Raw genomic sequence first — 26,436 nt, forward strand, 5'->3', positions numbered from 1 at the left:
CGGAAGGCGTGAAAACAAATGTGTTTGTGGTATCCCTTGTGTTGTCTCTGGGTCAAAGTGAACGACCTCCACCACCGTATATGTATTTATGGAAGCCGGGGAGGTCGTTCACCTTGACCCCGAGACAACAAAAGTAACATTTTAAACACATTCGTTTTTGGGCCATCAGGTCACTTTGACCCTGAGATGGCACAAGGGTTGATCATCAGTGTTCTGCAAAAGCAGCTTCCATTCTTAACTGATGCCTCCTGCTGTGCATGCATTGCAAGTCAAAATATTTTAAAAGCTAAAAAAGGAAAAATTGAATTTTCTTTCATGTACAAGTTGAAGGAGAAGGAAGTTCATTTTCATAGAAGCTATTTACAGGATTTCGGTCTCACTCTGGACTATTGCCGTTATCTCATTCCTGTGGTTAAACAATATTCCACTCAAAATCCAATTTGTAAGACACAAATCAGACTTTCATTATTTTTTCATTCCCACGTTTTGTCCCCAAAGCTACTCTAACTCTAACAGAGGAGCCTCAGACGCAGTAGCTTCCTTTCCCTAACATGGAGTGTTTTAATTCGGCCACCAAAGATGATTGTTTCCAATGGTCATTGCTTTGTTGACACTAATGTGTGTCGTTAAAAGGCCGCCCTGCATTAAACAGGATATTGTTTGCTAGCAGCGCTTCTACTGCGACACAATCATTTCCACTCTGCATACGCGGGGACGCGGAGGTGCTTCTCCTTTTATTAGAGTCACCGAGAGGTGATGAGGTCAATAGAGAAAAGAGCTAATGACTTTGACAGTGATGTGCTACATCTATTAGAGTGTGTGTCGCGCAGCCTTGGATATCATCACAGAATCCACAGTCCGGTAAGCCAGACTGCCATCTATCACCGTCACTGTCGCAGACACACCGCGGTCTGACACCCAGAATTGCTACACGACAGACTCGGATAGATAAAACGGCCAAAAAAAGAGTCGACTTATTTTCTGCAGCTGATGTTAGCGTGACCCCTCAACTGAAATATGTTCTAGAAATGGTCGACCACACCTGGAACGACATTTCGCCTTCAATTTCAGACGCCATCAGGGCCCGGCTCGCTGTCCTGTCACCGTCAGAATTGCTATTCCTGCAGCAGGGTTCAGATTGCTGAGCAAGTCGTTCTACCAGGGACATGAACTTATACTTCTGTCATCTTTTTTCTGAATCTATTCATTGAAAATTGATAACGATGAACCTGTGATGTTGGACTTCTCGCTTAATTGAACAATTTTCCGTGCAAGAAAAGTCGTATCCGCGTTCCAGATTTTTTAAAGAAAGGAAAACATCCTGTTGTTCCCGCGTCGGTGATTTGTGGATTCACACGTCTCACAACACATTCTCTGCCGCTGCTCCGAGACCAGATACAATTCACACAACTGACCAAACACCGGAGCCGCAATTCCCTTCTCAGCAAACAGTGAGTGCGAAACATGTTAAAACACCAATGTGAAGAATAGTGGAGTCCAGTGGGAAAAGACACATTTTCAATTGAGTCCCGATCGTAGGTTGTTTTCTCTTATAGGGAAATGATACGTCCATTAAATAGATGTTGGATCTCTATTGTATCATCAGTGTTTGTTTTTTGGTATAAAACTGTCTTTTCATTGAAATATTTACATTACAAAATGTTGTCTACCATAACCACACCCACTCTGCTGTGATTGGTCAAGCATCAGGATGTGTGACCACGCGTCATCAATCTCGGAAGTCTCCACCTCCAAGGGACTCGTTGTGTAAACAAAGTGGGCGTGATTACAGCTGGCTGGAGGAGGAGTGAAGCCATTACTACGTCATAATGGAATCCGCTCTCGTAACCTCTTGTTCGCCACGATTTCAGACGGGGGAGAACTTTAAAAAGACACCGTCTTAGAGAGAAAGACTTTAACATTTGAAACATTAATTCAGGAAAGTTTTGTTTTCAAATTAGTTTGTGTTTAAAACATAGACTTTAATAATCCCTCTGGAGATCTTTTTCGGGAAATGTTAAAGCTCAAGTTTGAGGGGCCAAAACTGACCTTAAGGCCCACAAAAGATTTGAATGTAAATAAACATATACATTTGGTCACCACCAGCACATGATTGTAACCTGAAGGTGACAAAACAGAAACAAAATGATTGGGAAAAGAACAAAATACTGTTGAATCAGTGAGAGCCATTGGTTTGTATCACTGCAAAAAACTGTATTTTAATCATTTTCACCAGTTAAGAACTTATTTTTTAAGTAATCTTGACTGAAACTCAGGCTTTACTTCAGAGAAAATCAGTTTTTTCTTAATGTATCACTTTTCAGACAGAATTGGAATTAACAATTGTATCTCTCTCACTACCTGATACCTGGCCCTATCCCAGGCTTGTAGGGGACCACAGAAGTTACAGTATTCAAGCTTTGCATTTTGGTCCTTTTCTGTGATTTTATTCAGCCTACCTGTTATAAGATATATTCTTAATACTGGAATAACCGAGGTCAGCAGCCACAGCTTGCCACGGACTTCTTAATTATTGGTCTCTTTAAAAGCACTGTGAGAGTAGCAGTTAGTAGAATTGTTTTTTTTTCATTTGTTGAGTTTTAAATACTGTATTTAAGCAGATTAAACATTTATTGTATATGTTTAAATAATCCACAATGAAACACCATTTACGGATAAGGAGGGCACTTCAGGGGTTAACAGAGGGTCACAACTACTTTGCCTTCAGACCAGTCAGAGCTTTCAGCTGATGAGCCGTTGAATCCCTGGTGGCTGAACGCACAACTGCACATGCACAATACAGGAGGGGGAGAGTCACGCAGCAGAGATAATCCACTTTCATGCACCAGAAAAAGCGCAACATAGAATGCAGAGAGAGGGTTTAGGGAGAATAAGGTGATTGTACATGAGGAAGCTGTGAACATCTCATCCTCTCAAAAAAAAAACAACAAAAAAAAACTGTCATAAAAACATACATCGCTTGCATCAATGTGACCAACATTACCAAAAAAACACATTTCTTCTCGTCGCCATAATTATCTCCTCCCCGCTCGTCTTCACAGGCTCTTTGTTTTCCCTTGTCCACCTGTTGCACGACAGAAGCAGCCGAGTGGTAAACAGCTTTAATCCGGGGGGAGTTGATGTGATGTTGTTGAATAGCATAAGATGTCATACTTTGTTTTCCCTCTTCTTTAGTGCCTTTCACATCAAAGTAGCTCTGTTTGCCTGAAGCACGGCCGTTCGTGTACAGGCTTTAATAAATGTGAACCAAAAAAACAAACTCTTTAAATATACTTGTTTATTAAATGATATGATGCTTAATATTTAACATCATAGTACATATTAAAAGCTTGTCTACTCTGCTATTTGTTGAAGGGTATTTTCTCTAAATGTCTGCGACAATTAAGAGCACAGCTAGACGTGTCTACACGTGACTCATTTAAAAAACGTTTGTTCTATTTCCGCTGGCATGTCACCCTCGGATGATCTGTGTGCAGTCGTCCCTTCACATTTAGCACCAACACCTAACATTAAGAGTGTCGGACCCAAAGGACCAGCCTTCTGGATCTGTCGTGTCCACTCTGGCCACAGGTAATTAGACAAGACAGTCAATGGCAACACGTTTAAATGGATCGGATTTAACCTACAAAAGGCTCTGATGGCCTTCCCTGTTGAGCTCGTGTCTAACACATTCTTAACAAATGCATATTTGGGATTTCAACTCCAGATGTTATGTGTCTTTAAGCGGTTTTTCCTCTTCTTTTTACTCGGTTTCATCTGATAGAACCCAACACAAAATAACAAGGTTTGCCATAACATGCTTCTTCCGCTCCATGTTTATTCACGAGCCTTGACCAGCCGGAGCTGACAGGCTGACAAAAGTGTAATTTGAAAGAACCGCGGTGCTCTTTTCTTCCATCCCAAACTGAAGGTGTTTTTCAAAAACTGGCTGTCATTTTAAGATTGTGATCACATCCATGTTCTGTTTTATTCCTCCGCCATGCTCTGTTTCTGAAGAGCACACAAGATCAAACCTCAAAAATATCAGATGGAAGCGATAGTCGGCGTGTTAATTAGTTTGAAAACAAGAAAAGACTGTTGTTTTATCTCCCACCATATTTCATCCTTTTCGCACAGCTTCTCATCGCATTTCTGCTTTGCCAAAGAGCTGGGAGGAACTGAACCGGCAGCCAAAAATCTCTTGCTCTTCAATTGCTTCATATTTATTCAAATTTATTGGCAGTGAGTTAACTCAGGGAAGGTTTGCAGGTACAAACAAAGAGTTATCTATAATATATCCATATATGTGGACTATAATAAGTATTTCTTTAAGATTGCTTACGTTGGTTAATACTTCGGATACTTTGATGTGTTTAAAGGTGCAATCCATAGGCTTTAACATAGTGTTTCTGGCTCCTCCTATTGTCAACATAGTGTAACTGCCTTGTCGTATTTTTTTTTCCACTGAAATTGAGGCTGGAATGTTGCATATTACTGTGTTAGCATGCGATAAAGGTCTTTCTAGAAGTTCTTCTTCTGGACTTCTATATATATATATATATATATATATATATATATATATATATATACACAGTATTCTAGAAGTTCTTCATCACACATTTATGTATATATATTCAGTATTTCCCATGTTCCTGTCAGGAAGGTAATTTGATTCTTGCCTATGGCTCTTGCAAAGGAAGTGGCACCGGAAACGAAAATCTGCTAGAAGATCCAAACTTAAATAATTTTGTTTCATCAAACTCAGACACACCAGGGGACTAGCTTAGTGGAATACAATGTGTATTCACAGATTTGTCTAAAACAGGAGGTAAGTTTTTGATTTAGTATTTCCTTTTCTGAGGCCTGAACCATTTCTGTGCTCTTTCTCCTTCATCAATTTCACTTCATTTAACTTTTACTCTTGATAGTCGCTTTCAATAATCTCTGTTCCTTAAACACGAGCATCTTTATTCGTGACCATATCCAAATTAACTTGGACTGTATGCGGGGGGAAGGGTAGGTGGGTAGGTGAGCCACCGCCTAAAGTTTGAATCCCAATTTTTAAGAGGGAAGTAGTCGATAGAGACTTGGGTCAAAAGGCCAAGATGTTCCTCGACCCCCAATTAGTTGGGGCATGGGGGAAAAAAGTGACCTCCTCAGTTTCGGAATTTTACTGTGGCCGAACAAGAAGATTAAGGCCGCCCAGATTTTGGGTTGTCAAAGGTCGTTGGTTGAACTCAGTCGGTGCAAAGTTCTGAGTAATTTGTTGGTCCGAGGCCGTTGCTACGAGGTTGTGAAGATGGCACAAAAACTTGAAGTTCAGAAACGTAACCTTTGTGGCAATTTTGCGGCCAAATAGTTGCCAAACGGGCGGAGTATATGCAATTGAATAGGCAATTGCATGAAGAGTATCCACGCACAATTTCAGACCAATTCAAGGTCGGCGTCTGCGGCAATGATTATTCACTAGCATTTTTCCCCCAATTGGATGAGGATTTGGTCCCGGAACATAATGCAAAGGTTTTCAATCACAAAGCGTTTCTGCCGCCTGCAGGGCCTAGCTAGACTTCTTCGTATCGTAACGAAATTGTGTTGTGCAAATAATCCATGTTTCCTACAAAGGTAAAACTAATTCTCATTATAATGGGTTCAAAGACCTGCGATTGGGCACAAAGTTGTTTTCTGTTGCTGCAAATCCGATCGGTTTCCGAGTAAGTCCTGAGCAAAGCATTAATCAAGTCTGGCAGGATTTATAGAGCGCTCGCGATGAAAACCCCGAGCTTAGCGAACGTTTACACAGTGGCCATGATCTGCTCGACACGTCAACAGAGTTTGTGAGCTGCTCTCATTCAGCGCACGGCTCTGACAAGGTGTGGAGCTGGCTCTCTGGACCAGCCACAAACAGCTCTGCAACACAATGAGATTAAAGTTTTGCTGCAGCAAAGAGGGCGAGGCAGAGGAGTTGAAATATGGCGCCGCTTAACTACTATGTGCATATGAAGACTTATGCAACTAGATGATCATGTTAGCTGTTCACTTCTATTCCAAGGCTTGCCGGGATTACTGATGAGCCTGTCATATTTTTGGCATCATCATCTGGCTCTCAGTGTCTTATGCAGCCGGTGTTATTAAGCAGCCGAGGAAACGGCATACATTCCTTTATATGTGGAGATAACTTCTTCAAACATGTATGATTTATTATCACATGCATGACACCTGTCTTTCGTCAAAACAACTCACTGAAAAGCACCAATTTACCCAACAAGCGATTCCCATTTTAATCATCCCACGGTGACCATCATTTATATACTTATAAAGTTATTTTATTTGTGAATTAAATGTGTTGTGTTGCTGCTTATAATTCTGAAGAATAGTGTCTAGTTATAGACATGTGGTGAGAGGAGTTTAAAATGCAAGCCAGATTCATCTTTGTCAAAGATTCAGCAAGTCCGAAGGCCAAAACAGTGAGTCACGCGAACACGTTCGGTGCTCGGTTCTGCTCTTCATTGTCTGGTGACAACAGTTGGATGTTAATCTGTCATGTGGCTCCTGCTGAATAAACACTCCCTGCGTTGTTTTGATTCCTCTCTCCGCCCTGTGCTGCTGGACCAAATGTGAAGCATAAATTCTCATTTGTCGTTTGTCATGTTGTCGTTGTGTTTGCAGCCAGCTAATGCATGAATTAATAATTCCAATTAGCTCGCATCAAAGCAACCCTGGTTATGTATCGTAGCTGGAAATGGGGCCGCGAGCAGCCGCCATAGGGTACAGAACCCAACTGACAAACATATGACAAACATTGAGAATGTGGAAGTGCAAGGGGGCTGAATGACAAACCGCAGTTGCCACGGGCAACGATAATGAGGTAAATTATGGGATTTCAAACCTCATGTTGAAGTCTTCAATAATTAGTGCATTATTTTTTTATTCCAATAATTTTATTTGGATTATCTAGTTTAGCTGATTTGGTTTGAAGTTGTTTTTTTGTGAAATAAAGATGTCGGGGTGAAAATATTGGTCAGTCCCAGTGGAGTGGACGTTGATTGATCTGATGAATCTTATAATACTTGTTGATGTGTTAACTTGTGCTTTTTTTTAAAAAATATTTAGACAATAGAACACTTTGATATTCAGCTCGATGGTGGAAACTAAAAGTTGCAGCAACACAAATACAACATAATGGAATCTGCAAAACAATCAATGTCTTCTTGAAGATAATTAATTTAACCTTAATTTAAAACTTGTTTAACCTTTCTCAAACGATAAATACATTAAAAATTCAAATTGATTTTCAACAACAAATCAATTTGAATAATAAAAACAACCTAAGGTTAAAATATTGTTTCAGCTATTTTAGGTGAGATTAAAATAATGTATTAATTAATTGTAATTAATTAATTCATGAAGATACTTCTTTTTAACTATGTACAAAATATCTCAACAAAAATGAATTAACAAAAAATATATATAACTCAGAAGCTTTTCTATGCGATTTTAAGGTGAAATTGAAATTAAAATTCAATTAATTCATTATTCAATTGCAATTAATTGCTTGATGGTGATACTTTATAGAGTATATCAATCGTTATGATCTTATTAAAGAGTTAATTTTCTAATTAGTTATTGACGGTGAGGCGCTCTGCCAAAGAGAAGGCAGATATCGCGTTGGTCACTCTTCTTCCACATCCAGCTGTTTGACCCCAGACCAGATGGGACGTCCTTGACAAATATCTGAGGATCAGCCATAGCTCAAGTGCCAGGGAAAGAGTGAGTTTTCATCTTGACAACCTGCCAACAGATTGGAGAAAAAAAAAAACCCTCTCAAGCATATGTCGGGAACAAAGTGACTGACATTCCACAGTTAGAACATTTGTTTATGTGATACGAGAGTTACTTTTTGTAGCGCCTGACGAACAGGTAAACTCTTGTTTATTTAACTGACATCCTTTGCTCTAACCTCCATCACGTTTTCCCGGCGCTACGGAGCCGGATAATTCCCACGCTTTCACAGGTAATTTCCCCACAGAGCAGTTGCCGGTGCCGATCATTAGAACCCCATGCAATTCAATAAACAAACCCGAGGCCCTCTGGTCCTGCTCCTTCTGCGAGGCTCAGGTTAACGAGCAAACTTCAATCAAGCGACGGAGCTCTTTGAATATCACCGGCAGACCTTCCAGCCTTAAGTGGATCCGAGGGGTTCAATGAATCTTGCAGGAACGCTAGAAGAGAGTCACGTGTCGCTGGAACTCTGATATTTAATTACACTGTGGGAGAAAAAAATAGGTTTCTGTGTTTTATCTGTGGATCTTTGCAGTTAATTGCAGCGCGGCCAGAGGAGAGCGTTTTTCAAAGCAAGGTTGGGGTTTAAACTCTGCTTCTCTGCCTCACCTCTCAAGAGAAACCGCCATCGTCTCGTAATCCCGAGCTCTCATTAACCACATTAAAAGCTTTTCATCGGCACTTTTTGAACATTCTGCAAACATTTTTGAAAACCCAATCCAGCCGCCTGACTCAAGGGGCGTCGCTCCAGCGATGCATGTTGGTACATTTGTCTTCTTCCTCCCTCCTGATGCGCGCTGGTTGACTGGTGATCGCAGGAGGAAATTGGAATTTTCCTCTTAGTCATGCGTGAGTAAGATGCCTTTATCAACTCATAAGTGTTTGCAGAGGCACCATGGGATGTTGCTGTTTCATCTTGGGCCGATACTGAGATGCCATCTTTGCCGGGTGAAAACAAGTTCAGTCTCATTTTATGAACTCAAAAAAATGGCGAACAGTTTGGCTGTACCGGTCATTTAAAAACATGTTTTCCTGAATATTTGGCTTAATTTTGTGTTCATGTTGATACCTTTAACATACAAATGTGAGTTAACTGTAGAAATATATATATATATATATATATATATATATATATATATATATATATATATATATAATGTCTTCACTGTCCCTTTTGTGTGTTTTATCCTTTGTTGTAAAGCGTATTTGCTAACCAAAAATGCTAAATATTATGATGCATTATTATTTATTATTATTACTTCACAACATTTAACAATATTCAAGTAGTGATAAAATGCTCCATTAAGTATATATTTTCATCTTTTATGCTCCCTAATATACATAGGTTATCTTGCTGGATGCTAAAGTATGCTACATTGTTAGCACATTAATAGGTATTTGTAGGTCACATAAAACTATAAACTACATGCAAACTGCTTTACATTACAGCAGCAATGTTGTAATATCTGCTCATTCAATATCTTATTAAATGGTATTTTATTGACAGAGTACTATAAGCACTTACTGTTTAAACACACACTGCACAATAAACTGATGTTTATAATAATGTATATAAGTAGATGACCCGTCTCAACACTTTAAAATAGTTATTAAATTCCTTTTTAATAACCTTCTTTTGTCCCAATATGAAGGATGCTGTGAATTATCTGCACCTCTTCCCTGGTTCTTTTTTTACAGCACGCCGTAATAGCTTTAACAGCCATATCATCCCTGTTTTATTATTCTCTCACCATCTCAAATCAAACAATGCGGCACTTTAGCTTGAACGTGTTTCCCTTATTCCATCACTGGGAGTAGAAAATAGTTTGAGATGAATCTGATAGTTCTGTGGATGAACAGACGGCAGAAGTGTTTGAAAAGGGCAGGAAAGTGTTAGATTGATCAATTGATTGATGGCAGATTAAGCTTGGGAAGTCTGTTTTATTTCTTGCTGAGTGTTTAATTCTCTGTCGTAATGTTTGTTTTAGAAAAGCTGAGGTGGAAACAGGCGCTGAAAAACATGTTGAAAGCTACTGCTACACTCTTGTTTGACTTGGAGCAGACAGAAGGAGCGAAAGGGGCCAAAATATGTAACACCATGATTTATTAATCCTGAGGTCTGAGATGGAATCTCTGAGTGACTTCTTAAGTCTAAGAAATGTCTATTTCTGTGTGCCCTGTTCCAGACCAGGTACCTGTCAGTGAAAATCGTCCTCAGAATCTTTTGACCCGGCCAAGAGCATTGGACTATGTTGAAAAGAACCAGGGAGATAATAAAAGAAAATGGTAAGTTATTTTCACCCTCCATAACAAGCGGGGTACCTTGACAATGTCACTCAATCTAAAACTTGAACCTCATTTTATTCGGGCAACAATGTTTTCAGATAAGAAAATAACATATTTTTATTTAGTGGTAAAGCAAAGATCCATGTGGTGCAAATGTCTCTGCTCCACTAATACATGGCAGCTGCTATAAAAGCAGTCGTGCGTCATATTAGTGAGCTCTTTGTGCTCCTCCGTCTAATGGGTTTTGCTATCATTTTCTCTTTCGCCAAGACCTCGTCTCTGAGAACCAAACTACATACTCTTTGGCCGATGTTCTCTTTTTGATCGATCAGCAGCTTGTTTGAAAGAGTGTTTTGCCACTATCTCCTCATTACTCATGTTCATTTTCTCTTTCGACACTCCCTGGTCTCATTCATGTTCATGTTCATCCCGTTCAAAGCGTTTATTCACTTGTTTGTTGAAACTAAACCTCCGGTCACGAGATGGCACCGGTCATCACGACCTCTGCAGCTAAAGGAACAATGAAATCCTGCAAATCCTTTCAATGACTGAGGATGAGAGGATACAGTCAACTCTTCTGTGAATTGAGCATGGAACACCAGAGTGAAGTACTTGACAATACTACAAATATATCATTGTTCCTGGAGTATCGCAATATATCATTTCGTTGTCCCTGTATCATAATACGTGTCGTATCATCAGATTCTTTCCAATACTCACTCCTAGTTGTCTGCTTTATACTTGTTGGGTCTTCCGAGTTCCAACAATCCAAATTGCTTTTCGTTCCTAATCATTCGTGAGGACTTTCTTGTTCCTGCATCTATCATGACCCACCTGAACATAGGACTTGTATTATATACATCCAGATAACGACAATGTGCTTCACAACCTTGTGGTTTGAATGTGACAGAAGCAAAGCTTTGTCTTTGGAAACTTATTTTATGAGAAAATCATGATTGAATTCATTAGAGTTGTTTTTGGAAGTAAGGTGGATCTAAAATGTCCGTCAATTTGTTAGAAACATTATGTTTTCCCGTCCGAAGTAGTAGAATATTCTTTTTTTATAGTTGTGTACCAGGACTGTTGAACACCTATATCCCCCTTTAGGATAAGAAGTTGGTATGTCTTAGTCATACTAAAGGCTTATATGTCACCCTCTACATCCCAGTGTCTTGTTAATGCGACAATTAGTGAGTTTAAACGGTTGTTTCTGGCTCCCCCAGTGCCAGAAAAGTGTATGTGCAATGCTTCGTCATCAGAGAAACGCTGAAACAAATGTTGCTGCTTTAAGAAATTTAACCACCAGGCATGACTTTCAGAATCGAGGTGAAACGTCCTTCAGACCTCAAGGCCAATGTATGTGTGACGACAGTGACCAGTCGAGTTGCCTCTAATTAGTTTCTCTGGGAGAGTCATTCATCGCTGGTGGTCAGTCGACATGTATTATTCATCATCGTCGTTTTGTTCATCTATAATGCACTGAAATTGTCGAGTATAGCGGCTGAGATTTTGAAGGAACCCCCAGTGTTTTTTTTTCATCCCAGGTGCTCCAGTTTGTTCCCCTTCAAACTCTTTGTGGTTTAGCATTTGAATGATGGGAGAACAGAAGAAGAAAAGGCCTGATGACTATACGAGGCTTTGAGGCTGTCGTTGTGTCATGTGCAGATAGGTGTGTGGGAGGTGTGTGTGTGTGTGTGTGTGTGTGTGCGCGTTTGTCTTTTCTTGCAGCCAGTATTTACCTCAATTTCTCTCCGTAACATCATGTCAGTAGAAGCTCACGAGACTCGGACACGCACGTGATTCATCGCCTTAGCAACCAGCCGACGGAAAGATGTTGAGTCCTATCAGGCTGTCTCTCCGTAGATGTGCTTGAAATTACATAATTCTTTTTGCGGGATAATGTGCGTCATTAACTCGAGATATTAATGATAATAATGACTGAGTCATACAACAGAGCGATGGTCTCTCTGACTGACACGCACTCAAGTCAACAGCTAAATATGTAAATATGTTTTTCTGAGTCTGGATGATTAATTTAAAAACAATTTTTCCGTCAACCGTCGCTCCTCACACAAGTTGTTTTTCGGTATGAAAAGCACATTTTTAGGTGTCGGTCTTCCTCTGATAGCATCAGGTGAGATAAAATGGTGGCAATGTTTGCTGCTCTCATGCGGGGGTCTCTGATGGATGGATGTGTAGCCGTAACCTCTGACACCCGCCAAATAGACTTTGATGCTATTCCTGTTTGTGTTTGTCGAGCGAGCGAAAGGCCTCGTGAAAGGCCTCGCAAACATACATCGCTTGATCCTCTCGGACAGAAATAGCCGAAGCCACGGTGTCGACGTAAGACCAGTGTTTTGCGAGGATTCGTGATGAGTCATTTGTGTTGAAAACAAGTCATAACGCTCGACATGTGTGTATTGTTTTAAGTGCTGTAGAATTGATAATGGAGAGCGTGAAGCTGGATGTTGAAGAAAATAGCTCCCACTGCTGGTCAACTAGTGAGTTGCATCAAAATCTATATATTCGTTTGTCGACGCCAACCAAAAACACAATTAATCTTAATATAAATCTTACATGTCTTGGTTTTTCCAAGATCCTCTACCTTTCTGCTTTGTATGCATTTGCCATTACATTATGACCACCTTACTTAAGTTGTGTGTTTAGTTTTGTTGCTTTCCGTAGATGAAATGCATTCTAAAATTGGGGTTTAAAGCCTAACTCGGACCAATGTTGATTGAGGAAAGAAACCCCTAAAGTAGTCTTTAATTATACTTATATACTTATAATTAATTGCTTTGTCTTTCAGCAATTTCCTCTACAAGTTGCTACAAGTTATTTATTAAAAGAAAGTTGAGTAAAATTTTGAGATCAGCAAAATAAATGTTTTTTTTTTTTTTTAAAACCTTCGATTGTACAAAATATTACCCCAGTTATGCACTTTTCTTATACTTTATACATCCTTTATATTTATTTATTTATGTGACTTCTAACTTATTCAAACTACTGATATTAAAGTGGGATTCAAAACTGTAAACGGTTGTTTAAATGATTAATCACATTCAATCATATCAATTGTGCTGAATCATTAGTCCCTTAAAAAAACAGGGAATTAACTCCTTTACGCCATTGTTTGACATTTCAATTGAACTGTTTCATCACTTGTTACAGTTCCTGTATGAGTAAAATTAACTTGATCTTGGTTATTATAAATATCAGTGTTATTTTTATATACTCTAAGTCAGGCGTGAAGGGGTTAATGTTGACACGGTGTCATGACAGTTCAGGTTGACTCTCAGTGACCGGCTGATGTTGTCTCTGCTTGACTTCTCTGGATGATGCGAGCCTCGGCGTGACAGGAATGTGGGTGCTGCGGGTGTGAAATGTGTCCTGGTCGCAGTGTTCCCTCTCCTCCACCGGTCACTCAGCAAGAGTTTTTGTGGGCAGCATGAGAGAGCATCGCACCCGGCCCACTCGTTTGTCCTCCCAAAACCACAGTCATGTTCATATGCAGAAAGCTGCAGTGAGGCATGTGTGAAACAACTCAAGAGCTCTTTATCCGGAGCCCACTCTTCTGACTAAAAGCATCGAGATCGACAGACGGTTCCAACGTGTAGATATGTTATAGAAGGAGGCTTTTATCATATAGTGACGTTGACCTAGATGTCTGCTTTATTAAGCTAAATGGCATCTAATATAGAAGACATCCCTGTTACATGTGTGTGCTTTTACATTATAGTTTATACCAGTTTGATTATTGGAAGTTGATGTAGATTTCCTACAGTTTGTTTGCTCATACGTGAAGATATTTTTCGACTACAGTTGATTCAATATTGATCAGTAGGTAGTTTGAATCCATATGTGTTCTCTAGCCAAAAATGTATAGCCTTTGGTTTTTACATTTTGATTAAATTCTTTCTCAGGGTCAGTTAAGTATTCACTACAATAATGGAGATGAAAACGGTACGAATTATTTGCTCCTAAATAATGAGTGAGTTGATACCAAAAATAATTAAACTATGTTAAACTATGTTCTCCTCTACAATTTTTCGTAGCATTTTTTCAATAATATAATTCGTCCACTAGATGGGGCCATTTATCCACAAAGATGTCTAATGTCTCTCTGCCCTAAACTCATTTGTGTTTTTTTTTCGTTTGGAAATGCAATAATTCTTTCTGAAAAGTTTTTATTATAATTCTTCCGTTAAAAGAACCCTCAAAATATATAGCCGTCTTCTTTACTTCTGTACTTATTGTTTACTTTGGATAACGCCTGTAATGTTAATGTCTATTTATCGTCATCTATTTATTCATACATTTTTGGACTTTTTACACACATTTATGTACAGATACATGCTTTAACTACCATTAACTAATTACTTCTTATAGATATTTACGATGGCAAATACAAATACTAGGAACATTGGCAGGTGTTTCTTGGAAAATACTATTTTTAATTTATTTATTTAAAAAAAAGTTTAGAGACATGGTCGTACCGTATTTGTTGATCTGTGTCATTATGTGCTTCTTACATAGTTGTAGAGGTACCATTGTGATACTTTGTGTAGCGGCACACTATAAGCTTAGTGTATTTTTGACATACAACGATGTTGGTCTGTTTCCCAAAAATATATATTTTAATCTCAACAAGTTCAATGAAACATGATTCAGTTTATTGACTCGAACCAAAGCAGAATGAAGAAAATGAAACCTTTCCATCTGAGCGGAGACGATGACCTCCTGCCACATTAAATCCATTAACGGACGACGAGAGAAACACTTTCATAATCTCTAAATCTCTTTAATAATCCACAATTAGGAAAGCGCTGAGCTCAGCTACAGCCGAGACGTTTCGCGGCTCATGGACAAAGTTGCCTGGCAAATGTTATTATTAATTATAATCTATCTTATTATATACATGAATACAGTTATTTTAAAATATATATAATTTTTAACTCAAACACAACACCTTTAACTTTATCCTCATATTTCCAAATTAAATAAATAAATATGAGTTAATCAGTCATTGGTATCGTTGATCATTTTTACTCACGCATTACCGTTTTTTTGTCACACTTAAAGAGACGGTTTTATATCAATTATTAAGGCAGTACTACCTAAAAAAACATGTGTTTTCAGTTTTTCAACAATCAAGCAACAATCAAAACTCATGTAGTTGTTAAAATGCAGTTCAAAAGTTCTGTTACAACAATTGGATTAATTAAAGATTAAAGAATACTAATGATAAAGTTAAGTCTTGAAAATTACATTTACTCTTTAATCTATTCTTAATAGTCTCTGGGTGCGTTTTAGAAAGTCTGGCTTAAATATTATACATTTTAAAATATCTTAAAGTATATCATATCTTACTAATCGAGCATTAAGATATGAAATTTAACTTAAATAGTTTTCTTTTATAGTACAATAACACTTATTGTCATTAACCGTAAAATGTAAAAAAAAATAAGCATTAGCAGTAGCATTAGCATAAGAATCAATTTAAGAAAAAGTCCAAATTGCCTTTAAGTGAATTGTTTTTAATTTTTGTTTCATAGCGTTTTAATACTTCATGTGAAGGGTATTTTGAATAATATACTAATAATATTAAAACATATTTTGAGTAATTCCTTCCTTTACTTTAATGCACTTACTTTGACAACAGTGATTGAAAATGTTAATAATTACTTGACGCTGGATCATTTTTTTAATTTCTTTTTTTTATTGAGTTGTTAATTTAATAATTTGTAAAGTTAATAATTTGAGTAGTTTTTCACCCCTAGTACAAATGTATATCAAGAATAAGAATGTTAGCTGCATGACCTCCAACATGCTAATAGCAGGTTCACCATATGCTGTCATTTTTAAATTCATATATGTGCATTTTCCGGCATGTTTAAGGTGTTGAACAAAAAGTATTTGACGTGCAGAAATGCATCCTAGTGGATAAAAAAAACTCTTGAAGTACACCAGTATTTGAAATAAGGTGAACCGATTCTGGTTTGGGTATTTGTTCGCTGCAAGTTGGATCGTAAATATTTGATATATTGATTGTGTTTTTAACCAGTTTATACTGAGAGTTCAATAAAGTTGAATCGTCTTCTTCAAAAAACGTTAATTTTATTTCTGGTATTTTTGTGTTAACTTAGAGCCCGACACCGTCTTCCTCGCGTCTTCTTTTTTGTAGGTTATAACATTTATCATTGTCTTTGTCTGGTTAATATTCAAGCGCTTTATTCAAATAAATACCAAATTAGCTAACATTTTAACGCCGGTATCAGTTGAGACTCAAAGATAAAGGATCTGGACTGTGAAAGTTGGACCGACACATCTCTACTTCAAAAAGAAACGATGAAACGATGTTCTGCTGAAGGAAGGTCGCTCGGATGAGTAATCAGATGCAACCTTAATATCTTGATGAGTGGTCAGTTATGTTTGCAGTGACGGCCGGATTACATATTAACTCTGGCCTAAATCACTCCATGCTGACGACTTTGGAAAGCGATAATCCAAGGCGGACCTTTTTAAAAGCCCGGCGGCGGCGTCCAGGGTCCATTTGAAGCCGGGGCCTCGTCAGTCACCTCCTCTCAGACAGAAGACGTCAGTGCTGATCGCCCACACCAGCCGCAACCATGAACGGCACGGAGGGACCCTATTTCTACGTCCCTATGGTCAACACCACCGGGATCGTCCGGAGTCCCTATGATTACCCGCAGTACTACCTAGTCAACCCGGCGGCCTACGCGGCCCTGGGAGCCTACATGTTCCTGCTGATCCTCCTCGGCTTCCCCATCAACTTCCTCACCCTGTACGTCACCATCCAACACAAGAAGCTGCGGACCCCCCTCAACTACATCCTGCTCAACCTGGCGGTGGCGAACCTCTTCATGGTGTTCGGCGGCTTCACCACGACCATGTACACCTCCATGCACGGCTACTTTGTCCTCGGGCGTCTGGGCTGCAACTTGGAAGGCTTCTTCGCCACCATGGGCGGTGAAATAGCCCTCTGGTCTCTGGTGGTCCTGGCCATCGAAAGGTGGGTGGTGGTCTGCAAGCCCTTCAGCAACTTCCGCTTCGGAGAGAACCACGCCATCATGGGTCTAGCGTTCACCTGGTTGATGGCCTCCGCCTGTGCCGTGCCCCCCCTGGTGGGCTGGTCTCGTTACATCCCCGAGGGCATGCAGTGCTCCTGCGGGGTCGACTACTACACCCGCGCCGAGGGCTTCAACAACGAGTCGTTCGTCATCTACATGTTCATCTGCCACTTCCTGACCCCCATGGTGGTGGTCTTCTTCTGCTACGGCCGTCTGCTCTGCGCCGTCAAGGAGGCCGCCGCCGCCCAGCAGGAGTCCGAGACCACCCAGAGGGCCGAGAGGGAGGTCACCCGCATGGTCGTCATCATGGTCATCGCCTTCCTGGTATGTTGGGTGCCCTACGCCAGCGTGGCCTGGTGGATCTTCTGCCACCAGGGCAGCGAGTTCGGACCCGTCTTCATGACCGTCCCGGCCTTCTTCGCCAAGAGCTCCTCCATCTACAACCCGCTCATCTACATCTTCATGAACAAGCAGTTCCGCCACTGCATGATCACCACCCTGTGCTGTGGAAAGAACCCCTTCGAGGAGGAGGAGGGAGCGTCCACCACCTCCAAGACCGAGGCGTCCTCCGTGTCCTCCAGCTCGGTGTCTCCTGCGTAGAAGGAGCGCCGGGGCCTCCTTTGTTCTGCCATCCAAGAAGACGACTTCTGCTCTACCTGGGAAACGACTGAAGATCTTTTTGTATTTTTACAAACCAGTTGGTTCAACCGAAAGACAGTTGAAGGAAAGTTCAGCCCACTACTGAGTTGTTCCCGTTTGTACAGAAACATCCAACATTTTGAGGGTTTTTTCCTCAGGAGAAAAAAAAAATGTTGGATCTTTAAAGATACTGGCTTTTCTTTGAATGTAGAGGCATGTAATCAAGGCAACGTAAATAAAACGCACTTTGCAAATGAATCATCCTGTTCATGTTTTACTCTGTAGTTGAATCGATGAAATAAATAACATTCAGGATGAATTTTGTCTCGACTCTTTGTGCCGACGAGCAGATTTGAATTATGCCTCGAGACTGGAATTAATAAAATAAAACGAGTAATCCGTAATAATCTATGTCCGGTGATAATTAATTCAAGGTGATGAAGGAAGAACAGGAGTTGCATAAATATGTTAAGATAAGTTGGGATGACCTCAGAGGATCATAGAAGTTATTGTATGAGATGTTAAACATGAAACTGTTTTATAAATTGAAAAAAAAAAAAAAAAAAAAGAGTCAGACTTTGATTAGTAACTATAGCAGGTGTGGCTAAAATGTCGAAGCGGTTAAACACATTTTTAAAAGTTTTAATCTTGTGTATTGTGTAAATAATTTGCAAATATCATCAGTGATGAGCGAGAGATCGTTGTGTCATTGCGTTACTTGTATCTGTTGCACGAGACATGATGCATATCTTGATGGTTCACGACCAGAGTGTGTCGCAATCTTTCTTATTTGGTGACACACTTTCATGTATTTTATCTAATCAATATTGATGGATCAGAATCTACTGATGGTTCCTCGCACACGGTTCAGGACCAGAGGAGAGAAATCTTTTCGGGCTGTTGCTCCTAAGCTTTGGAACGATCTTCCTCTCTCTTTGCGCTTGATGATCTACTGACTCCTTCAAGAAACATCTTAAGACGTTTCTATTTGTTCAGGCTTTTCCTTGATTTTCTGGAACTCCTGTTGTGTTATCAGTTTTATCTTGACCTTTAAAATATATACTTTATTGAATATTGTTTTGATTGTTTAAGCGCTTTGTGACCCTGGTCTGGAAAAGCGCTATACAAATAAAAATTACTTACTTACTATGGATGAAAGGATGGATGGATGGATGATAGATAAATAGTACTTTTTTAGTGTTGTCTAAAGTATCGAAATTCAATAACTATTGACACTAAATTGTTGTTTCCAGATATAATACTCATTTTCAAAAGTATTGATACAACCTCATAACATTTTTTTTTCACTTCTTTAGACTTGAAACTTTTTATCATAGTTGCCTTTTGCAAAGCTGTTTTGTTTTTGAATTATTTAACGTGTGGTAAACTGGCGTTTTTTTTGTAGACTATTTGTAGCCAATATTTCTTTCGAAAGTAGCAGCCTAATAATATATAAGCATAATTTCATTGTGTGATCATATTTTCTTAACGACTAGTTTAATGAGACGCACACCTTTCTTTCTAAATCTGTTTGTCAAAATTGAAACTACACGTCTGTGTTTGATTTCAATGGACAACATCATCACTGGGTCTGATTCTAGGCTGTTGCCATAGCAACACACGCGAGGTTGGGGACTCATTCAATATCAGGGGAACGAGTTAAAAGAAGTGATTAATACGAACTAGTTTTTGTTCTTCGTTTCAATAGTTGTCAATTGATTTGAGGGACGTTGTTTCATGAATGTCATCAGGTGCTGAAATGTAATGTGTACATAATATTATTGTGTAATTACACTGTTAAAACTAATGGTAAAAGTGTCTAAAATATATATATTTGTATTCAGCTGCTAAATATATGAATATAATATTTGTCGTTATTGTTCAGATGTTGTCGATTTGAAAAATAAATCCTCTTCATTAAACTTATAAACTTTATCTATATAGACATTTTGCTCTTCTCTTGGGTTGATTGACACCTGGAATCATTTATCATATGACCTCTGAACTTTACAGCAGTGATACAGAGACGTTTTTTCTGAGGATGACACTATAAACCATTATTTAAAAAGAACATTTATCCTCTTTCTTATGTAGGGTTCTATAAAATTGTAGTTACACTGTTCAGACACTAGGAGGAGCCAGGAAATTGTTTTGATTCTTGTGTTGTTGATGATTGAGACGTTATTGTTTTATTAGGAAACGAGGGAAGAACTTTTACTGTAACTTCGACTGTTGATGCAGTTCTTCTGTTACTCTTTCTTTTAAGTCGATACTTAATTAAATGTGTTGTTGCACCGTGTGTTTGTGTAGTCGGTCAACAGATTGTACAGCCGCTGCTTCACATATTTATTTTCTTGAAATCGATGAAACATTTCACAGTCACTGTCAAATGTCAGATTCTCTCCGCGGTGAAGAAAAGATATTCAAGTTCATCATTGCCTGGTTATCAAAAAAACTCCCCTCTGGACTTCAGTGGAAACTGTTGTGCAGAAATATGAAATCCTTTTGCTGAATTTGTATGGAAAAAACTTTATTTGATAATAAAAATAGCATTCACAGACTTCTTTTGATAGCTACATATACATTGTAATCCATCTGAAGGAAAGAAGCTGGAGAAGTCCACATCTACTTGTACTTAGACTAATGTTAAGTTTCGCTTCATGGCTCAAATAAAGCTATGAACAATGTAGTATTTATATATGCATAGTTTTATAAAACAAACGAAAAAAAAAGATTGGCCCATATACATGTACTGCTTTTCTCAACACATAGACAGCATTATGTCCGGAGCACGTAGCAAGAAATAATGCTTGAAGAACACAGACTGCATACAAGTGCTTTATAATACAAAGGCAGGCTAAACCATCAAACAGACACTTTCTTATTGACTCTCGTTCTAAAAGCTCTTTACATACCTGATCCAGAGAAAATCAATTCCATAAATCATCAGGTCCATTTCAGAGATATGAACACAATATCACATTCCTCACTGCTGAGGTTTTCATAAATTTCTCTTTTGTACAAGAACAAGGCAACCTTTTAATTCTTTAACCGGGTTCTAAATGTTACACGGTGGAGAGGGGGGGGCGGGGGGCGTCCAACCTTCTTCTTCAGCTTGTTAAATACATGACAGTGATCAAACCATGGCGTGATTTCTCCGATATTCATGTTTGAAAATAATAATAATTAAACAAAAAACAACAGAGGAGACGCACAGAACACGATACGAAGCAGCAGTCAGACTCCAGTGGTGAGACAGTGTGGCTCAGCATGGCAGGTTGGTCTCTGGTACCAGAACTTCTCATCAGTGTGGACAACTCATGTGGGCTTAGTGCGTTTCTTTTTTTTTTTCTTCTCACTTCTTAATCTTGATCAAATCTAACGGATATGGTGGGTAAACTACACATACACTTACTCATGCAGCTTGCAGAGGAATCACTTCAATTTTCCTTTTTTTTATGGCAGCTTCAAGCTCTTCTTCTTCCTCGGTGGTTTTGGTATAATCCAGTACAAAGTCTAATTCTTTTTATCCACATCCAGGTCCAGGAACGCGCGGCTAATTTTAGAAGTAGAGGAACTTAATTCCACCCATTTCAGTTTAAGTTTCTAATCCTGGAACTCATACAAATGTAGGTCGAATTAATCCAAAGTGTTTCACATTCTAATGGTGCGTTCAGGTGCCGTTAGGAGGATTCAAATAATTCGACTTCTTCTTCCCTTTATCGGGATATTTTAAATGCAGCTTTTTAAAAAAAAAAACACACCACATTGTAAGTTTTTCAAGAAGTAATTTCTATTAAATATCTCTCATGACTTTCACATTCCTCTGTTGCGTTCAGGTGCTGTTGGAACTGGTCACAGTAATTCAAGGACTCGGCAGCTGGTCTCGCAAACATTGAAATCCATCCAGCGGTGACGAGGTTAGTTTCAAAGTTTTCTCCTCAACATTCAAGACACTTTGATGTTAGAACACCAGCGACGTTCATGTGTTACAGTTGAGGCTTTAACTCACTCGGGGGATGAAATGATAAAGCAGGGCTCCAGATTGTGATGTAGAAAAGTGTCGGTGAAAGTTACCACCTTGGATTATTGTACGGTTTTCAGTTCCAAATTCAACATTTTTCTCCAGTGTGTGGCAAGTGTGGACCCGGGAGTGATGTTCCAAATGTTGACAAGCACTTCCCTGAGATCCTAAAAGTCTATTTACCCGGGTTGTGCGGGTTCAAGTAACAGTTTAGCTAAGTAAGTCATTTTTATTTATATAGCGCTTTTCCAGACCAGGGTCACAAAGCGCTTAAACAAATAAAATTATAATTAAACGTACTGAAATATAACATTATTACGTTCAAACAAGGTCGTATGGCTTTAAATAATTTTCAAAGTTGACAGCTAATGCTTGTGTAAGTGTGGGGTTCAAATCCCTCGTCTCTGAGAGTAGATCATGATCTGGAGCCCTGTGATGCCAGAAATGAACTATGCAATAACCAGACATGACTCGTCAAGTTCCTTCATACATGTGTTTAAACCAATTAAACGATACGTCATTCCAGCTTGTTAGGAATGTCTGGCGATCCTTTCCCCGGACAAACGTTCCTGTGAACCGTCAGTGTCTTGTGCTATAGTTTGTTGCAAAAAACATCTTCAGGGATGGGAAAGACATCGACTGGAAGCATGTTTCAATACCTCTGAGGGAATATTTAGATTCAGCATGTGGACAGAAATGAAAAAGCAAAAAACCACTGATTTCATATCCAGGCACATACAATACCTTTACTACAGTACAACGACCTCTGATGCTCAAAGAAACTAGAACAATGACAAAAACAACTAGCATGAACCGAGAGAAGGATTGTACTGCTGTTGTATGAATCTTGGGTGGATCACAAGTAGTTTCAAATAAACCAGTCGACCAGAAAATAAAATAAGCACAAGAGTTTGAATCCTCACAAGTTTCCAGTGTATGGTACAAAGTCTGCACAGAAGAGCGGCAGCGAAGGGTTCGGCTCCGCTCTAGATGCTGAGGTCTTTGGGACTTTCTTTGTACAGCCTTCTCTTGGGCTCGGGCAGCTGGTTCTGGGCTTGGCCCGCAGCGTTGTTGTTGTAGGCAGCGTTGTTGTTGTGTGCAGCATTGTTTTTCGTCATGCTATAGTAGTCCGTGAGCCGGGGGGCCGCTGCATAGTTCAGCTCCTCCCTGCTGAAGGTGCTGTCCGGGGAAGAATCCCGCTCCGCTCGGTACCGTCTCTCCGGTGTTCCGTTCGGCCGATGGTACCGCTCCGAAGACGAGTCCCTCGCGAGGTTGCCGTTCTTGGTGGCGCGCTCGTACGTGCGGCCCCTGGAGAGGGACGCGCAGTCCCCGTTGTTGCTGCGGCGGTCCGGGGTGTAGACCTCCCTCGCTGCCGGATCCTTGGCGAGCCTTCGCTCGTAGAAGTTCTGCTCGGGGGTGCCGGCCAGGAACCCGCCCTCGTCGTCGCAGTCCCTCTCCGGCGTGCGGTCCCGAGGCGCTCGCTCCGCCCTGCGGTCCATGGACTTCGCCCGCCGCCGGTCGGGGGAGGAGGTGCGCTTGCGAGTCGGCGAGCGGTCCAGAGAGCCACGGCGCTGCTGGCGAGACCTGCCGTCCAGCGTGGAGCTGCTGGTGGGGCGTCCCTGACCTTTGGTCTTCTCCGCGGCGGCGGCGGCCTTCTTCCCCGAGCTGTCCTTCCTCAGAGTCTTTAGCAGTTTGGAGATGCCGCTCTCGGACTCGGACTTCTTGACCTTGCGGCCTCGGCTCTTCTTGTTGCCGCCACTGTTGCTGTTGGGAGAGAGCTGCGGAGGGTTGCTTTGACTGTGACTGTTGTTCCAGGAGGGGTGATGGGGGGGCGTAAACTGCCGAGCGTGAAAGTCCGTCTGGTCGGGCCGGTCCCGTGGTAGCGCGGCCTCCTCTTGGCGTGATGGTTTGTGAAGGTCTGGTGGATAACTGGACTCCAATGAGGTGTGATATCGGCTGTTGTGTGGCAGCGTGCTCATTTGCGGAGTGTTTTGTGCCCCGGGTGCGGGAGGGTGCCCGTCATGGCCGCCATCTGAGGGAGACGACGAGAGAGTCAGCCATTGTTACACGCTTGTTGCTGCAGGTATGAGATCTCACGGTGACAGTCAGAGCAGGAGTGAGTCATGCTGTGGTTTAGATCGTGTCACATGGACATGATAAGATGGAAGCTTCAGGTCATGTTTCCAGTTCACACGCACACACAAATCTACAATCATCTGATCGGTAGAACATTGATGTCGATACTGGTATGTTGTTATAAATACTTGTTGTTGTTAGTCTTCTTGAAGTGATATTTCATTCAATTTTGTCACTCATTTTCTACTCACCCTCGTGTCGACTAAAGGTCAGGATTATTTTCAGAGTAATCTGTTCCTTTTTAGAGTTAGGGACAAAAATGTTTGTTCATTTTAATGTAGACTGGAGCTCAACTGTCTTCGTCTTCATCCAAAAAGACTAACTGAAAAACATCCAAATACCTCCATACTTTTTGTCTGTAACATCCATCTTGTATTGAAGCCTCAACTTGAGGAATTCTTCCAGAAAAAGTCTTATTTTAAGCGTGTATTTAACAAAAAAAATCAGGCTATTAACGTAAATCTTTTGCACTGACACTCGCAATGTGTTTCAATGAGGAAACGCTTTAAGCAGGAGCTGAGAGATCTGGGGCGTCCGCAGGAAAATCACTTAAAATATAGACTTGTTTAAGTTTTTCTGGAACAATTGCTCATGTCGAGGCTTCAATACAAGAAGATGTTACAGACGAGCAGAATGGAGGTTTTTAAGTTTGGATGAAGATGAATACAACTGAGTTCCAGTCGCTACATTAAAATGAACAAACATTTTCGTCTATAACTCTAAAAAGGAACAGATTGCTCTGTAAATAATCCCAACCTTTAGTTGACACGAGGGTGAGTAGAAAATGAGTTAAGTTTGGGTGAACTATCACTTTAATGTGATCCAGAAACTGTTGGTGTCGATGCAGGTTTTTAATCTAAACAAACGGGTGTCTCATGGACTCTTGTTCGTTTGAATTGAAAACCTCATCAAACCTGGATCAATCAAAGACCCCTGAGCTTTTCTTCATGTAGTAGTGAATTTGGTGCCCCCTGCTGGTGAGATGTCCTACAGTGTAGTGTTGTTGGTGGAATGAGGCAAAACAGTTTTGAGGATTTCTGTGCACGTGGACCGGGCCGACAGCTAAAAACAAGATGACGTCAGCAACAGTCGAGGGAGTGATGGTGGTGGAGGTGAGGGAGTTATCGATGAGAAGTCAGTCCAAACACGGTCAGCGTGACTGAACTTCCACCTGGTGGCACAGGTTGCCATGGCGGCAGCAAGCGACCAGCTTTGAGTTAGTGTCAGCACACATCTCTAGCTTGGTGCTGGTGGAGTTTCTGCACACGTGTTTGACAGATGTCACCAAACGAGTCAACACATCTGTGCACAAACACACGGTGGGATGCAGGTGGGTCAAGCCGGACAAGAGATGAAGGGGGTGGGTGTGGGGGAGCAGATCAGGACAGACTTCAGGCTACAAACCGTGGTCTGATTTTGGCCCATTAAGTAGAAGCAGGGCTCTCCCATCTTGTCATTCCTCATCGTACCAACAGCGAGATGAGGAGCCATCATCGCTGCCAGAGGAGGAAGAGCCCGGCGACCAGAGAGGGAGAGAATAGAGAAGAAAAACAAAAAAAAACAAAACAGACAAGAGGCTGTTTTACAAGAGCATCGATCACAGCAAGAAGAGGGACATGTGGCGGAGACACATTTCAACAACCAGAGAGTTACATCTGAAGTTAAACTGGAGGGAGAATCAAGTGGCGACAGAGAGGAAGAGAAGATGTTATATCTGGACTGATCTCTGACATGTTTAGCTGGACTACAGTGTGACGCCGACTGAAGGAAGACGTGATTCTCACCATATTCAGGAACGGATCCGTCGCCGCGCTTGAGGATGAGTCGCGCCCGTCGACCGCCGTTCTTGATCAGCTCAATGGCACGTGAATGCTTCATGTTCTTTGTGCTCTCACCGTTGATCTCCAGAATCTCGTCTCCAACCTGAAGCCACACGAGTCGTCAGTCGCGGCAAAAACGTCAGATAGTCTCCAGGATTTGTTAAAAATAAATAAAGAGTCCGTACCCGCATCTTGCCGTTCCTGACAGCGGCGCCGTCCTCCGCTAGTCTCAGCACATACAGGTCCATGTTGTACTCGCGCCCTCCTCTCAGACTGAAGCCGAAACCTTTACTGTCGCGCTCTAGGTCCACTGAGTAGAACTCATCATCCTGTGACACACAAGAGCCTCGGTGACTTCATGGACACACAACAGGTTGTGCACCAGGCCGTGAACGTCGTAGAGACTTTAAGTCTCAGACTTGGTAGTGATGAGCTGATGAAGCTCATGAAGCAGTGTCATGTTGTTAAGAGGTCAGTAGGAGGCGCCGTCAGTTTAAGAGACCAAAGACCGCCATCTAGTGGGCTCTCAAAATAATGACACTGCTTCATGAAGCTTCATCAGACCATCACTACCGATATACTTGAGTAAGACGGACAAAATGTTTTCACCTTCAACCTTAAGAAGCAGTTTGTCAAAAAAATAAAACCCCAACACAACATG

At 40.7% G+C, this 26,436-nt stretch overlaps 2 protein-coding genes and 1 long non-coding RNA gene across 13 annotated transcripts in view; 2 read left to right on the top strand and 1 right to left on the bottom strand.

The window, feature by feature from the left end:
- Nucleotides 1-21,715, top strand: part of LOC148059674 (uncharacterized) — a 67,055-nt gene extending 45,340 nt beyond the window's left edge. Inside the window, exons 4-5 of the long non-coding RNA XR_015709466.1 lie at nt 9,966-10,065; nt 21,635-21,715. This is a non-coding gene — a long non-coding RNA (uncharacterized LOC148059674). The remainder of the gene's footprint in view (nt 1-9,965; nt 10,066-21,634) is intronic.
- On the top strand, nt 16,658-17,760 carry LOC148059676 (rhodopsin). Its single transcript, XM_087780915.1, has one exon. The coding sequence runs from the start codon at nt 16,695-16,697 to the stop codon at nt 17,754-17,756; it is 1,062 nt and encodes a 353-aa protein (XP_087637041.1). The 5' UTR covers nt 16,658-16,694; the 3' UTR covers nt 17,757-17,760.
- LOC148059677 (membrane-associated guanylate kinase, WW and PDZ domain-containing protein 1-like) overlaps nt 20,309-26,436 on the bottom strand; it is a 64,387-nt gene continuing 58,259 nt past the window's right edge. For 10 of the 11 annotated variants that reach the window (XM_087782244.1, XM_087782240.1, XM_087782243.1 and 7 more), the window contains 3 exons: nt 25,961-26,104; nt 25,740-25,878; nt 20,309-23,851 (listed from right to left, as the gene is read on the bottom strand). In XM_087782244.1, coding sequence (XP_087638370.1) covers nt 22,806-23,851; nt 25,740-25,878; nt 25,961-26,104 — 1,329 coding nt within the window. In that variant the 3' untranslated portion in view covers nt 20,309-22,805. Of the gene's footprint in view, nt 23,852-25,359; nt 25,452-25,739; nt 25,879-25,960; nt 26,105-26,436 lie in introns of all 11 variants that reach the window. The other variant, XM_087782246.1, reaches the window with a different exon arrangement.

The sequence above is a fragment of the Callionymus lyra genome, chromosome 19 (genome assembly GCF_982586985.1).
Source record: "Callionymus lyra chromosome 19, fCalLyr1.hap1.1, whole genome shotgun sequence".
Classification (NCBI taxonomy): domain Eukaryota; kingdom Metazoa; phylum Chordata; class Actinopteri; order Syngnathiformes; family Callionymidae; genus Callionymus; species Callionymus lyra.